Source organism: Pyrenophora tritici-repentis, chromosome 6 (genome assembly GCF_003171515.1).
Source record: "Pyrenophora tritici-repentis strain M4 chromosome 6, whole genome shotgun sequence".
Classification (NCBI taxonomy): Eukaryota; Fungi; Ascomycota; class Dothideomycetes; order Pleosporales; family Pleosporaceae; genus Pyrenophora; species Pyrenophora tritici-repentis.
The window spans coordinates 2,051,104-2,066,498 of NC_089395.1; the positions used below are offsets into that span (position 1 = coordinate 2,051,104).

Below are 15,395 nucleotides of genomic sequence, written 5' to 3' on the forward strand. Positions count from 1 at the left end.
TCCATGTCTCTTCCGGTTCTGGGTACGGAACTGCTGTCAGACGACATCTCCGACGTTTCCGACGTCGTTGAGGTTTACACAATGCGGTGCCGCGCAAAGGAAAACATGAACATGCAAATACAAACAATAAACCTGGGCTAAATATAGGGGTTGGTCTTGCCCTCAGCGCCACCCGCTCGTATTACAGGTCCATCGGGTGGGTGCCGCAGCTCGTAATGCCTCGAAAAACCAAGCCTCGCCATCCCGGTTCGGCTGCGTGTTGATGCATTGACCGGCGCCGCCCCGGTATTGACCGCCTCCTAATCCTCCCTAACCATACTGCGCCAGCCCGCATCCAGCCTGGCTGGGAATGGACGTCGCCCTGAGCGAACAAACATGACTGCTGCTCAGTCTGCTACCCACGACCTTTACTGTTTACGCTTCTCTTGTTGCGTGCACTTTGTTCTTTTTTCCCATACAATCGTTTAATCAGTCCACTCGCTAGTCCTTTTGCTCCCTTGCAGTGAGAGGCTCCATCGCGCCTTCTCACCTGCTTCGTACCTCGTACCACCTCAACCCACCCGCCAGCCACGCAGTTGCAGTTGCAGTTGCACTCGAATCTTTGTTATAGCATCGACCTGCACTTGTCTACCCCAGGGGCGACCCGCCTCAGCCCACCACGATGAGTTTCGTCAACAACTCCCGCATGTCGGTTTACTCGACCGCATCGGCTTCCCAATCGCGACCTGGCAACCCTCCCGCCCAGACATCCACCACCACGCTGCTCAACACGCTCAACTCGGCCTACAAGAATGGCCGCTCATATAACCTCGAGGCCAGCACCAGTCTCGTCGTGAACACGTGGGTCAATGCGAAGAGCATCATCGACGATCGCATTGGCGGCACAGTCGACCTCGAGTTAGGGCGAAAGGCGTGGGAACACGCCCGCCGAAGAGCAGAGGATGGCTGCATAGTCCTTGCGTATGTACCTCACACAAGTAGTCGCATTCCGTCGTGATATACTGACACCCGCAGCTCGCTTCATGATTCAAGCCCTTCGTTGTTTTCGCCCTTCGTTTCCAGTCTGCCCCTGTCGCTTCCGAGCAACTTCTACACAGCACTCGAGGCTCTCAAGGCCTTCACACACTGCGTCACGCCCCATAACCCCTCCACTCCCAGATACTCTGCATTGGCCGCCGTCTTCACCATCAACCTCGCAGGCACCGTCGTTGGCGCTGAGATCAAGTTGTCTACATCCGGCCTCGATGTGCAACAGGGCCTGCTCCAGGTCCCGGGACAGAGCGGCTTCCGTGCCTTTGACGTCTTCTACTACCTCAACTCAAGCTCGGCTACCAAGCAGGAGAGGGAATACCTGGACATTCAGTCGCTCGACCAATATGCCCTCCTCCGCCGATCCGGCACTTACAACCCCCCAAGCTACCTTCCCGACGCCGACGATGCCGCCGCCGCCGAAGATCTCCGCGCGAACCTCAAGGCTATCGGCATCAAGGGCCACAAGTTGACAAGTCTCATCAGCTGCCTGACCGGGCTGATGAAGCTGGGCAACACCTTGGATTACTTCATGGACGAGGAGTCTCTCGCATCTACCTGCGAAGATGTCGAAGCCCTCATGGATTTGCCCGAAGGTACTCTGCGACAAAAGCTGGGCTCCAACGACCGTGAAATCGTTATTGGGGGCATCTACGAGGCAATCGTCGACTTTGTCATCAGCCAGGCCAACGCCGCCATCAAGGAAGACATCCGCCAGGCCAAGGCTAACTTTGAAGGCGAGGGCAGCGGTAGGATGACACCTGATGGCTCCGAAGACGGCGACATTGTGAACATTACTGTTGTCGAAATCCCCAGTCGTTCCCTCGGCAAGGCCGTCGCACTCCGCACCGTCTTTGATGACAGCGAAGGTATCAATGCTGAGATGCGAGAGGATGGCGTTCAAGTGCCACCTGTTGCCAACTCAGTGCTCGAGGGCATGAGAGAGGCCATGCAGACCTGTTCAGTGGAACTTGGCATCAACGGCCCTGCACTTCGCGAGCGGGAGTCTACTTTGGAGAAGCGTGAAGCAGTCCTTGAAAAGGTTGCCCTCGAACTCCCAGAGGAAGACAACTTTCTCAAGCAATTACTGTACCCCGTTCCCAACGGCGGTATCGTTCTAGGCAAGCACGGTCGCTTCGACCTTCCCCTGACCGTTGCCAGTAGCAGAGTCTGGTTCCAGCTTGCACTCCATCCTTCAGACAACATCCCAACCTCGCTAAACCAAGACCTGACCTCTACCTGGCAAGCTGGCGTCATCTCACGACAACTCCGTGAATGGCGTCTACCAGAATGGGCAAACCGCCGGAACCGCAACCTGGACTTCACCGCCGACTTTGACCATCACGAGTTCTTCGACCGATATGCTCCGCTCGGCTGCATGGACGGTCAGGAAGGCATCCAGAACTGGATCCTCCAACGTGGGTGGAGCAACGGTGAAGTCATGGTAGGAAAGGAGCGTGTATGGGTCCGAGAGGGCACTTGGTGGGAGGCTGAGTCGCAGCTTGACCTCAAGACACAAGAGCTCGGCTCTAACGGCATGATGGGAGGTATGATTGGGGCCGCTGGTATGGAAAATGGGTACTCTGCTCAACTTCCACCTACTGCCAGCGCTTTCTTTCCTCCCCTTCCCAACATGTCGAATACGCCGCCTCAAAATCCTTTTCAGAGCACAGCTAGTCTCGCTCAACCGAGTGCAGACGCCAAGTCAATTGCTCCCACCGCAATGACCGTCCCTACAACCGGTCCTGGTGACTACGGACTTGGTATGAAAGGTGATGAGAACAAGGGCGTCACCTACTACGATATGGAATCTGGAGGTAACGCAGTTGTGACTGAAACGCCTCTCACCGGCTCCCGTAGGGCCTGGGTCTCATTCGTTTGGGCCGTCACCTTCTGGATCCCCTCGCCCCTCCTCAAATGGATTGGTCGCATGAAGCGGCCCGACGTTCGTATGGCATGGCGAGAGAAGTTTGTTCTGTTTCTCTTGATCATGCTCTTGAACGCCGCCATCGTCTTCTACATTGTCGCTTTCGGTAAACTTCTCTGCCCCAACAAAGACAAGGTCTGGAACCAGAAGGAAGTGTCCGCACACCAAGGTCAAAAGGATTACTACGTTAGTCATCACGGTGTGGTGTACGACCTAACTTCGTTCTGGAGGAAGCAGCACAGCGACTCCAATACTGAGGCTACCCCGGAGCGCATGATGGAATTAGCTGGTGCTAACATGAACCCCTACATCATCCCTCCGCTATACCTCGCCTGCCCCAACCTCATCACGGACACACCTCAGAACCGCGTCCTGCAATTGAAGCTTAACGAGTCCTCAACCGAGAATCTTAACGCACTCGCTGTTCATACATCGGGATCAATGACCAACTTCCCGGACAGCGCCGCGCTCAAGAAGGAAGACTGGTATCCCAATGTGTTTCTGCCGAAGATCAAGGAGTACAGGAAGGGAGAGCTTGTATGGACCACTGACAAGGTCACTACTGAGGGAGCTGAACAGAACCACATGTGGTTCAGGCTTGGCGAAAAGATCTACGACTTGACAGATTACTTTGCCACGATCGACTACATGCAAAACCAGCCCCAGTACAACTTCCTCGACCCCAAGTTAGTAGATATGGTCAAGAGCAAAGCTGGTCAAGATCTCAAAGAGGACTTTGGTAACAACCTCAACAACACCGCTCAAGCCTACAACCTCCAGTGCCTCGACAACTTGTTCTACGTTGGCAGGACTGATTTCCGCAGTACCGCGAAATGCCAGGTCAACGATTACATTCTGCTCGCTGTTACAATCATGCTCTGTATAGTCGTTGTCGTCAAGTTCTTGGCTGCTCTTCAACTGGGTTCTCGCAAGCGTCCCGCCAACCAGGACAAGTTTGTCATTTGCCAGGTGCCCGCCTACACCGAAGGCGAGGACTCTATCCGTAAGAGTTTGGACTCCCTTACCGCGCTTTCTTACGACAACAAGCGCAAGCTCATCTGCGTCATTTGTGATGGAATGATTGTCGGAGGTGGTAACGACCGTCCTACACCCAAGATCGTATTGGACATTCTCGGTGTTGATCCCAAGGTTGATCCGCCTGCTCTTCCCTTCTGGTCAGTCGGTGAGGGAAGTCAGCAACTCAACTACGGCAAAGTCTACTCTGGTCTTTACGAGTTCGAGGGCAACGTGGTCCCCTACATTGTCGTTGTGAAGATGGGCAAGGAGTCAGAACAGCACAAGTCGAAGCCTGGTAACCGTGGAAAGCGAGACTCGCAAATTCTGCTCATGAGCTTCCTCAACCGCGTACACCACCGTTCCGCCATGAACCCCCTCGAATTGGAGATGTTTCATCAGATCAACAACATCATTGGTGTTGACCCAGAGCTGTACGAGTATCTACTCATGATCGATGCCGACACTATGGTCAAGCCCGATTCTCTGAACCGTCTAGTGGCCGCTTGCGCCAATGACTCTAAGATTGCTGGCATTTGCGGCGAGACAAGCTTGGAGAACGAAGATAGGTCTTGGTGGACCATGATTCAAGTTTACGAGTACTATATTTCGCATCATCTGTCAAAGGCCTTTGAGAGTCTGTTTGGCAGTGTTACCTGTTTACCTGGATGGTGAGTACTCTATTGATGTTTGTTTTGATCTTCACTAACCTGGTCCAGTTTCACTATGTACCGTCTGCGCACCGCCGACAAGGGCAAGCCTCTCATCATTTCGGACAAGATCATCAAGGACTATGCCGATTGCGTCGTTGACACGCTTCACAAGAAGAACCTTCTCTCACTTGGTGAGGATCGTTACCTGACAACGTTGATGACCAAGTACTTCCCGCAAATGTCGTACAAGTTTATCCCTGATGCGTACGCCCTAACGGCCGCTCCCGATACCTGGAGCATTCTGCTTTCCCAGAGACGTCGATGGATCAACTCGACTATCCACAACTTGGCTGAACTCGTCTTCCTCAAGGATCTGTGTGGTTTCTGCTGCTTCTCCATGCGCTTTGTCGTCTTTATCGACCTGTTCGGAACCCTCGTCCTTCCATCCATCTGCGCGTACCTAGTCTACCTGGTCTACTCAGTCACCAGTGGCAAAGGCCAATTCCCCATGTTCTCAATCATCATGCTTGCCGCTGTGTACGGTCTCCAGGCTCTCATCTTCATCATTAAGCGACAATGGCAGCACGTGGGATGGATGATTATCTATCTTCTTGCGTTCCCCATTTACTCGCTCGCGCTCCCCATGTACTCGTTCTGGAAGCAAGACGATTTCTCGTGGGGTAACACGCGTGTCGTCATTGGCGAGCAAGGTACCAAGCAAGTCCTCACGACCGACGATGAGGGCTTCGACCCCAAGGCCATCCCGATGATGCGATGGGACGAGTACGCGGAGCGCAATGACCTTCCTGGTCGTCGCGGTCTTCCTGGTGGAGCTGAGAAGGGCGGGTTTGCTGGATACGAAGACGAAGCTTATGAGATGAACGACATGCAATCCGTGTACTCATCGCACAAGCCAGCCTCGACCGTCATGTCCAACATGCAGCTTTCGCACATGCCACCTCAGTCTCCTGGTCCCTACCAAGGCATGCAAACGCGTCAATCAACCTACTCGAATTTCTCGCGCTACCAAGATCATCCCCAGGATCAGAGCCGCGGCATGTCCCTGAGCAACATGAGCGACCACTACCGCAACAACACGGCGTCACCGTACGGTCAACGGCAAAGCATGGGCGGATTCCAGAGCTCTGACAACCTCATGACTTCGTCGACACCGCCTGTTCGTGGACGCAGCCCTCTTGGCTATGGCGCAGCTCAGTCTCGACCGGGCAGCACAACCAACTTCCAAAGCATGATGAATGGGCCGACTGATGGACAAATCATCGAGACCGTTCAGGCGTGTCTCAAGGATGCAGATCTTGACCGTGTAACGCGTAAACAAATCATTGCGCTCGCGGAGCAGAGGCTGCAGATGCAGCTCAGTGGTGAGAGGAAGATTTTCCTTGCTCAGGCCATTGACCATGAGCTTGCGAATATGGTGTAAAGCATGTGGCGGCTTGATTTTTCCTTTTTTGCATATAGCGGTGTTTGTATGCCGACCATGTCTGCACGACACATGTTGTCTTTGATTTTAAAATGTCGCACTTTTGGCACACGGCGCAAATCTATATAGGAAAAGGTGGGGGTTCTGGGAATCTAGGTTGTATTTACACGCCGGGTTGATATAATGTTGATAGGGAACTGCTATTACATATACATCAAAGTTCACTTGATTATGTAGTCTGCTCTGGAGTGATGTATGATAAGTGAGATTTCGGTTAAGATAATGCATAGTTTGGCTGTAACACATTATTAATAGGTCATGCATGTGGCAGAGATGAAGGCTGACAGACACGTCCCGGGTTAGCGGTGACGACCCAACGCCTGGCTAGCTGCCTACCCCAGCTCCGCAGTCGCGGCCAGAGCTCCGCCATTCCGACATGCCGCAACTACACCTCGATTCCGACCCAAACCGCCTCCGCCCTGACTTCCTCTTGCCTCTGAAGACGACAACTAATTGACTTGCACCATGGCACCGAATCGCATTGAGCAGGACGAAATCGAAAAGTACTGGGAGATCTTCAGTTCGCTGTCCAACGGCGGTACACATCTCGACGGCGCCCAAGCAGCGCCCGTACTCAAGAACTCACATCTCCGCGATGACCAACTTGAGCGCGTGTGGGATCTTGCCGACGTGGACAATGACGGAAAGCTGGACTTTGAGGAGTTTTGCGTGGCTATGCGACTCATCTTCGACTTGATCAATGGAGTATGTTGCGCTACCTCGTACCTGGGCACACATACACACATATACAAGCCACCAGTATCTAGACACATGAACATGCACAGAAGCTAATTGCCAACTCTCAGATATCAGTAGATGTCCCCAAAGTCCTGCCCGACTGGCTCGTACCCGAATCAAAAGCCCACCTCGTGCAAGCCAACCGCGCTCTCACCGGCTCGCAACCAGCATACGAAACAGTCGAAGACGAAGACGATACCCCAGGTCTACGCGATGGCTTCGACTGGTACATGTCGCCCAACGACAAGAACAAGTACGAAGAAATCTATACTGCGAACCGCGACAACCACGGCAACATCAGCTTCGACAGCTTATCAGGCCTGTACGAGTCTATAGACGTACCAGACTCGGACATACGTTTCGCCTGGAACCTAGTCAACCCCAAGGCGCGCGAGAGCGTAGGCAAGGACGCCGCCCTAGCCTTCCTCCACATCCTCAACCAGCGCAGCGAAGGCTTCCGCGTCCCACGCTCGGTGCCGCCCTCGCTGCGCTCCAGCTTCGAAAAAGCGCACATTGACTACGACATCGAGTCTTCTGCCAATTCACGATGGGCTGCTACCCGCGACGAAAGCACCGCCACGGGCCGCAAAGCAAAGTTCGGCGACGCATACCTCACGCGTCTCGGCGTTGGCGACCGCGCCGCAAACTACGGTGCTCGAGGTGGCAAAGGCACGGATTTTGGCGGCCGCACAACAGAAGATTGGGAGGAAGTCCGGTTGAAGAAGCAGCTGCGGGAGCTGGAACAGAAGATTAGCGATGTCGAAAAGGATGCGGAGAACCGCCGGCACGGGCGCAGCAAGGACAGTAAGCCGGCGCTGGTAAAACGCGAATTGGAGCTCCTGCTTGATTATAAGAGAGGTGTGCTGAGGGAGTTGGACAACGATGATGGCGGTGCCGTCAAAGGGTTGCAGGGCATCAGGGAGGATATTGAAACGGTCAAGGAGCAGGTCGAAGGGTTGCAGGCGCATTTGGAGAATCGGAGGGGGGTCTTGGAGGATCTGAGGAGGCAGATTGATGATGAGAAGGTTCGGTAATTATGGGTAGGTAGGAGAGTTGTATGTTTATCGGGTTTTGGAGTCTATAGACGATGTATTGCTATACTAAAACTTTATATCCTCATCTCAATTGGTGTACAAAGTTTCTTCATTTAGCCAATGTCTGGGTAAATTGTTTTTGATTGTGCTGTTATCGTTCTTCTAGACTTATTTGAGAATATGTGCTTGTTTCATCCTTCTGTGCAATTAGAATGGTAAATTATTTGAAGACTACAAATCCATCAACAGGCACCCCGGACAGTCCAAAAACAGAATTCCTTGGGCGTTACACAATTGCCGTTCCCCACTAATGAGGAGAACAAGGATAATAAAGTTAGACTAAACGCAGGTGTATTGTTAAGATTGTTGAAATTCGTACCCATGGGTTATCATAAGCAAATATGGACGCCCTTGTCAATAAACACTAAAATGCGATTGCTTATGTTGAGTAAAAAGATTCTGCAGTCTATATGTGGTGTAGAGGTTGTGCCAGCAGTAACGTAACGTGTAGCGTAGCTGTTGATTCAACTTAGGTAGGTTTTCAACACTTTCTTTTACGTACGTGATGGGATTCTGTCAAGCAGAAACGTAGGGAAAATGAGTAAAGACATGTATGTAAAAGAACACACAGACTATTGTGATATTATTTCGTTGGCTTTTTATACATGTACTAAGTATGGGGACTTCAGCGGTAATCAGACTTCACGAGTTTGTTGAGCCAAGTAAACAATTATCCAGACAACCAGACGAGACATCTTTTTAAAATATATTAGGTAGACTATATATACACATAACATAATAGCATTACCGTATCCCTATCATCTCCCATACTCGTCATCAACACACCCGGCATCTCCACACCCCTTGACATCACAAACCTTGTGAAAGTCCTCGTGCGCCTTGGCCCCCTCCCCAATCAACTTTCTAAAAGCACCAAACTCACAGCTCGCACCAGGTCCATCCTGACACGCCGGAATCGGTCGCGGAGCTGTGTTCGCAATGAACCTCACAAACGTGCCCGGTCCATCACCATGCACAGCCCCACGCTCACACACCATCTTCTCCATACCCACATGGCCTAGGAAAGGAATAAGATCAGACATCTTCCACGCACGCGTCCAGTTGATATGGTCTGTGGGGAACTGCTCTGCAGCGTCTGAGCTGGAGTTGAAAAGACCAAGGGCAGTGGCGATGAAGGGGGGCACTTCTCTATGCGTGAAACCCAGGAAGAAGCGCTGTTTGTCTGGCCAGCCGTTACCGCTTGTGCCATGCTCTTCGATGTGGGCGAAGAGCTCAGATTGGGCTTGCAACCAAGGGAAACCGAGATATGGCGAGAGTGGGTTGAGGGGTCCGACCATATACGCATATTTGAGGTCCCACGCGTATTCGTATGCCATCCATTCTGAGTCTGTGAAGGTGGCACAGATGGGGCTGCGGCGACCGTTGATGGCGGATTCATAGCCACACAGCATTTGCATGCCTACAATGTCTTTTGGCGAGAGATCAAACGGCGTGTATGGAGATAGTCGCTTAGCAACTGGTTTGCCGTACAAATCAATAACCTTCTCCTGCTGCTTGACACCGGGCTTCTTGGAAAAGTTCTTGCAGGATTTATGCGGGATAAGAGATTCCATAGATCCGTTTGTGTTTTCGGTGATGCGCACGATTTCGATTTCGGATTCTTGGGGAAAAGCTTTGATCATATTGGTTGCAGTGTCGAAGGTTCGGCTCTTCTTGTCGGCGAGGATGCGCTTGGTTTCCGGGACGAGGTGAGGATAGCGCTGGAGTAGGTGCTTGCCTACTTCCTTTGCGTCCACGGCGCCAGAGGGTGTCAAGTGTTCAAGCTTGTCTTCCAGAATGGGTGACTGCCATTTCTCCATGAATGCCAACGGCCCACTCCATCCTTGGCGGTGCTTTTCGAGCTTCCAGAGAAACGGCTTGATATATTCCTCATACTCCTTGTCATTAGCGTAGATGGCACCGTGCCTGATGATGTAAGACGCTGCTGTGACATTGCATCCCGGAGGAGGTGTGTGTCTGTAACAGCATAAGCAAGAGTTATAAAGGTCATGGCGTCAGGATTGATTTACTCTAAACCAAAGGCTACGGCGTCGAAGTATGGAGAGATTCCAGGGAGATGTAATAGCGGATCGAAATGGTAGTTCTGGGAGTGATCGAGTGATTGGAGTGGTGATTGCGCTTGGCTTTGCAGGAATGCTGGCAATGTCAAGGCTGAAGTGGCTGGTACGGCCAGCAGAATAGCAAGCAGAGATGGCATAATGACAAACTTCTTTCAAGCAATAAAAGACAAACTGTTGGATGCAAATATTAAAGGCAGGTCAAGTGACCTGTTGGGATGAACCTCGCAAGACGGCGGCAGGGGCATGCGCGCTGTTTTGTTGTTTCCCTTTTTTCTCATTATCGGTGACGTCGTAGGTACTTCCAAAAGATGGCTAGTGGAAGGTACGCGCTCTGCTAGCGCGCGGCATCGCGATGGCGCAAGCCAAGAGCTTGGACATCGTCACTGCCATTGTTGATCTTGTTCGTCGGCATCCAAGGTTGGGCCGGATTGGCCATCTGCCGAGGTATCAAGGTATGCTACATGTAATCTACACCACGCGGTATCACGATAATAGTGAGAACAGCTCCATCGGTAAAAACTAGAATTCAATCTGTGTAACCACGAACGATATCGAAAGCATGCAAATGCACTTTGCACTCGACACGCATAGTCATCGTACCCCCCTATGGTCCTGCCACCTGGTGTGAACAAAATGGGGCGTGCGAGACGACAATGCATGGTTGGGCACCGCGCTCTCGCTGCTCATCCTCCATCGAACCACCCCTTCTCCCGTCGCAAACTTCATTGCCGGCATATCCACGGAATCCGTATAGAATACTCACCTGCTCGAGCAACGCTCTTTCAGACGCATATTTCTCATATCATGAGCGGCAATTATCCCCTTGTCTGCGAGGTACAATCGCAATGCCATGCAGGGCGCATCCACAGGTGATACATACCATACGAGATGGCTTACTCTACGGCGGTAGTAGCGGCGAGCATAGGGAGCTTTTGTGAAGTTCGTAATGGATGCTAGCTATAGCATCGTAGACCCAGTAATCATGTCCTAGACAATCAGTCGCCCACAGAGGGCCTCGTGGTTAGCGTCGTGTCGGTAAAAAGCGCGTCCATAACAGTGCGAATGATCATGTCGGACGCAAGCGCTACCAGGGTTGGGAGATGCCTGGACCTGCACAACGCTTCGACACAAATGCCGACGGTGGAGCCTGGAAGCAGAAGCAACGCTAGACCAGAGCGACTTTACAAAACAGAAAAGCGGGAATCATACCAATTTACATCGGACAGCTGTAGTTTCCGTGCACGCTGGTTGCTGCGATTGGCACCAGCCTTGTCAAGACGCGGCTGTGCGTATGGATTCGGAGTCTTGTCCAGACCTTTAGACGTTTCAGTATGCTTTCTATTGGTGTTAGGTTGAAGGGTGTAATGAAAAGGTGAATCACCAGTCGTATCGTCAGCGTCATCTCGGGCTTCGTTGTAGTTCAGAACCAGGCTCTTGATGCGCTGCCTTTCTTCCGTGTCGGCTTGTTGCTTGTTGCGCATGGCGACAGCAAAGGTCGAATCCGATGGCAAATCGATCGACCGCGTTTGAGTTCTATTACCACGCTTGCTAAGCAGCGAGAACTTCATCGTGTGAGAGGGTGCCGGAGCGATTGGCGCCGGTGCTTCGTTGCCACTGTCTTCAGCATTCACAGTAGTCTCTCGAGCGCGGCGCATGGGCAGCGGTACATCAAAGACAGGCTTTCGGTCGTGCTTGCGAGACTCGGCGCTCTCCGACATGAGCTTGGCAAGTTCGCGATCGAACTCGGCATCAGCTTCAGGGTCACGTTCGTCTTCTGGCCGGGTCACAACAATCCGTTCCTCTTCTTCGTCTGATGAACCTTGCTTCGTGGGCTCATCATCGTCCGAATCTTCATCCTCGTCACCAGATGACTTATCTCCTTCGCCGTCTGGAATCACAATGTCTTCGTCTTCCGGGCCGTCTAGCTCATCATCCGACGCGGACACGTCATCTTCGTCAGGCTCGACAGGCTTGTCGGCTGCTGCAGTTTGGTAGTTTTGCTTGACAGCTTCCCCAAACGCATGCATAGCATCCTCTGGGTTCGTGATGATTTTCCACTGCGGTCGGACAAGGCTGTACGCGTCCTGCACGAGGAACTCAACATCCATGGGGAGGGCCTCCTTGGTGCAAACGTAGTACTGCAAATAGGTCAAGAAGAAGTCAAGCTTCTTCTTAGTCGCACCCTTGTCGTAGTACATGCCGCATGTTTCAAGAAGGTTACAAACCAGGCGTATCCGGAAGTAGTCATCTGGAAGATCCAACGGATTGTACGATCCAGGTTTAGCATATCCGCCCTCCCATCCATAGTTCAACAGCTTGTACATGGTGTCGAAGATGAGGGGAGAGTCTACCAGCCGATAGATGTACAGTTCGCCGAGGTACTTGACTTCAGAGATTCGTCGCTGATTGAACTTGAAGTCATTCAACTCCAGCCCGAACGTGATGGATTCTAGGAGATCATCAATGACTGAGATGGCAAAGTCTTGATGGAATCGATGGATGGTCCCCAGCATCACGGCCAGCAAATGGATGTTACTGTACTTGATCTTCCCTGGCTTTGCAAAGACCTTGTGCAGAAGATTGACCACGTCTTCCTCTTCCCAGTGCATCTTGCGAACTTGCTTGATGGTCTTGTCCAGTGAGCGACGGGTCAAATCCTGGTACATGATCTTGCGCAGGAACTGCTCGGTCGGCGTTCGCTCCTTCTGCTCAATCGCAGCGCGCTCTGGGGGGTTGACATAGTAGACGGCGTTCTCGATCAGCATACGCTCCTGTTGACCAATAACCTGGGCACTCTTTTTGCGTTGGAGAGTCTCTAGAAAGGAAGCCATACGGGGCGATGTCTCTGGGTTGCGAAGCAGGTATCGCCCACAGTTTTCCAGCAGATTGCAGATGATCTCGATATTCATTCGCGAAAAGTCGTCCAAGCTGACTTTGAGGCAATGGAAGATGACGTGCTCAGGAACAACGCCGAACTTTGTCAATTCCGCAAGATAACGCACATTCTGCGTTCGTACTTGTCCCAGAAAGTCCTTTGACTTTCGTCGCTGCAAACTTCGGAACTCCTCATCAAGGTAAGAAACCAAGCCTTGCGAAACGTCAGACATGTATTTCCCGAGCGTTGCAATGAGCCTCGAATATAGAGGTAGCAAGTCGGAGCGGCCTTTGGGGATCTCCTGTATAGCTTTTATGAGACGGTTTCGAGAGGCCTTTGAGTTCAAAAAGCAGAAGTCCATGGCGGTTTGGTCGACGGCATCTTTTGTCGCGAGTTCTGGCAGGCGCGCCAGAAGGGCATCTACCTGAGCTCCGACGGACTTGTTGGCGATGGCAGTAGACTGGTCTTCGCCCTCGGCTGCCTTGTTATCCGCAGTAGTCTCGGCTACTTCCTTGTCAACAGTGTCGGGCTTTGCTTCCATCTTCTTGCCAACCTGTTCATCGCTGTCGGTCTTCTTCTTCTTTACCTCCTCTAACAGGATACCCGGAACACGGTCCTTCAGGTCAATCAGATTCTCGTAGAAGCGGCGCTCCTCCTCATCTTCCCAGATGCCCGCACCGTCACTTTGGCCGCGTAAGTATTCGCCCGTCTTGATCAGGCCTATAGAACCGTCCCCCGTGTTTGCAGAGCTATCCTTCTCTTTCAAGTCTGGCATCTCAGCACCCAGTGCATCGGCCAAGACTTGGGCATTCGACACCAGTCGCTCCTGAGACTTCATCTGCTTCTCGTAGTTGGACTGACGGTCTTCGAAGACCTCCCCGGATTTCACGTATGCTTCGGCATTCTTGCGCCCTTGGCTGAGTATGTGTTTCTGATCGCGGAGGAGGTGGGTCTTGACGTCTTCGAAATAACGATTGAGGATGTTCTTGAATCGCTGTTGCAAATCTGGCGAGATGATGGGCGGATCTCTGCTGGCTTCTTCCTCGTCTTCCGCGCTCGACGACTCTCCATTCTTCTCTGCCACGGTACTGCCGTCGTCGTTTACTGTCTTACGGCCTTCTGCAGACGCCGGCTTGGTGCCCAGTATGTCCCAGGAAAAGGCCTTGACGAAGATGACGACCAGCGGCAGGTTAATATGCTCACGGTCGTGTCCAAGCATGTCCTTGAGCACTTCGAGAGGAAAAGGCTCGGCGTCGGCATTCTCTGCCCGTGACTTTGCCTTTGCAGAGCCTTCGATGAGTTTGCCATTGTCTTTGGTCTTGCTTGCCTCTTCAGGCCGGGCTACGTCATCCAAACTGCGCAGAACACCGACAAGCCAGAGTTCAGTGGCGACACGTAAAAGTACGCGCTGACGAGCCAGACGGTCCTTCTCTTCTCGCTCGCGCACATCCTGTGGGAGCGTCTTCAGGTGTGATTTGTCCGGTGTCGCCAGTCCCCGCCCAATGTACCAGCCAATGTAGCCGGTGAAGTCTGCGGGGCCAAAGCGCTGGTGGAGGGCGCTGACAATTTCCACGCCAGCAGCAATTTCGCCGGGTGTCTTGAGTTTACACAGGCCTTCGTAGCAGGCGGAGATGATTTCGGAGAGGTATTTGTGGAGGGACAGGGTACGGATTTCTTGGAGGAATTGGGCTTGGGCGGACGCGTTTACGGCGGTTCGTAGGCGCTTGATGAAGGCAGTGTTCTTTTTCATGGACGAGTCGAGGGAGCCTTGCACGGCGAAGACATCTGTGCACAGTCAGCATTGGAGGTGCAGTCGGGACTACGTCTTGTCTATATGTACCTTGGTCGCCATCCCAGGCGCGAATATTAAGTGCGCGAAGCGTTCCTGCAACCCGTTAGCATTGCGCAGTGACACAGAACTTGTACACGTACGCTTCCTTTGCCTCTCCATGGTGGAGTAGGCGATGCCGCAGCTGTCGAGGGGCGGCGGAGGATGGTCGGTTACGATACACGCACATGGAAACTGGGAAATATGTCAGGCGCAGTTGCTGCTAGCATTTGTTCGGGCTCGGTCGGGCTCGCTCCTGGAAGAGCGAGAGTGTTTGCGAGTCTAGCAATGCGGCGGCGGCGACGTCCGAGGACTAAGATTTTACTGCTTGCTTTGTGAATTGTACCTGCAGCCCCGACTTCCCTCACTCATCCAGGTGTCTGTGCGCCAGGCCATGTCCCGCAGTTGGCGGTGCATGACTAAGCCGGCATCCCGCAACACCACGGGTGCCCGTCCTTGGCATGTCCGTATAGGTCACGTTACTCGGCACCTCTGCCATGGCAATCACGGGCATTATCATTATGTATACACGCAAGCGCTGTCTTGGTAGCAGCGTTGGCAATATTATTGGCTTGTCGTGGACTTGTTCACACTCTCAGCTCTCGCTTCCCGCGAGCATGGTAGAACCAATGTGGTGGGTGAGGTTAATGGTGAC

General features: G+C 52.6%; 5 protein-coding genes across 5 annotated transcripts; 3 read left to right on the forward strand and 2 right to left on the reverse strand.

Moving 5' to 3' along the window:
• Positions 1 to 661: 661 nt before the first annotated feature.
• On the forward strand, positions 662 to 997 carry PtrM4_120080 (uncharacterized protein; the record flags this gene model as incomplete). Its single annotated transcript, XM_066108402.1, has 1 exon — positions 662 to 997. The coding sequence occupies one exon, from the start codon at positions 662 to 664 to the stop codon at positions 995 to 997; it is 336 nt and encodes a 111-aa protein (XP_065961587.1).
• Positions 998 to 1,531: 534 nt separating this feature from the next.
• On the forward strand, positions 1,532 to 6,064 carry PtrM4_120090 (chitin synthase 6; the record flags this gene model as incomplete). The annotated part of the gene is made up of 2 exons (XM_001935303.2): positions 1,532 to 4,641; positions 4,690 to 6,064. 2 exons carry the CDS (start codon positions 1,532 to 1,534, stop codon positions 6,062 to 6,064), a joined length of 4,485 nt encoding a protein of 1,494 aa, XP_001935338.2.
• A 525-nt stretch (positions 6,065 to 6,589) lies between these two features.
• PtrM4_120100 (End3 multi-domain protein) lies at positions 6,590 to 7,896 on the forward strand (the record flags this gene model as incomplete). Its single annotated transcript, XM_001935304.1, has 2 exons — positions 6,590 to 6,829; positions 6,931 to 7,896. The coding sequence occupies 2 exons, from the start codon at positions 6,590 to 6,592 to the stop codon at positions 7,894 to 7,896; spliced, it is 1,206 nt and encodes a 401-aa protein (XP_001935339.1).
• Positions 7,897 to 8,714: 818 nt separating this feature from the next.
• Positions 8,715 to 10,174, reverse strand: PtrM4_120110 (histidine acid phosphatase; the record flags this gene model as incomplete). Its single annotated transcript, XM_001935305.2, has 2 exons — positions 8,715 to 9,933; positions 9,987 to 10,174. The coding sequence occupies 2 exons, from the start codon at positions 10,172 to 10,174 to the stop codon at positions 8,715 to 8,717; spliced, it is 1,407 nt and encodes a 468-aa protein (XP_001935340.1).
• A 1,044-nt stretch (positions 10,175 to 11,218) lies between these two features.
• On the reverse strand, positions 11,219 to 14,863 carry PtrM4_120120 (nonsense-mediated mRNA decay factor (Upf2); the record flags this gene model as incomplete). Its single annotated transcript, XM_001935306.2, has 3 exons — positions 11,219 to 14,697; positions 14,753 to 14,797; positions 14,845 to 14,863. 3 exons carry the CDS (start codon positions 14,861 to 14,863, stop codon positions 11,219 to 11,221), a joined length of 3,543 nt encoding a protein of 1,180 aa, XP_001935341.2.
• Between the last annotated feature and the right edge of the window lie 532 nt (positions 14,864 to 15,395).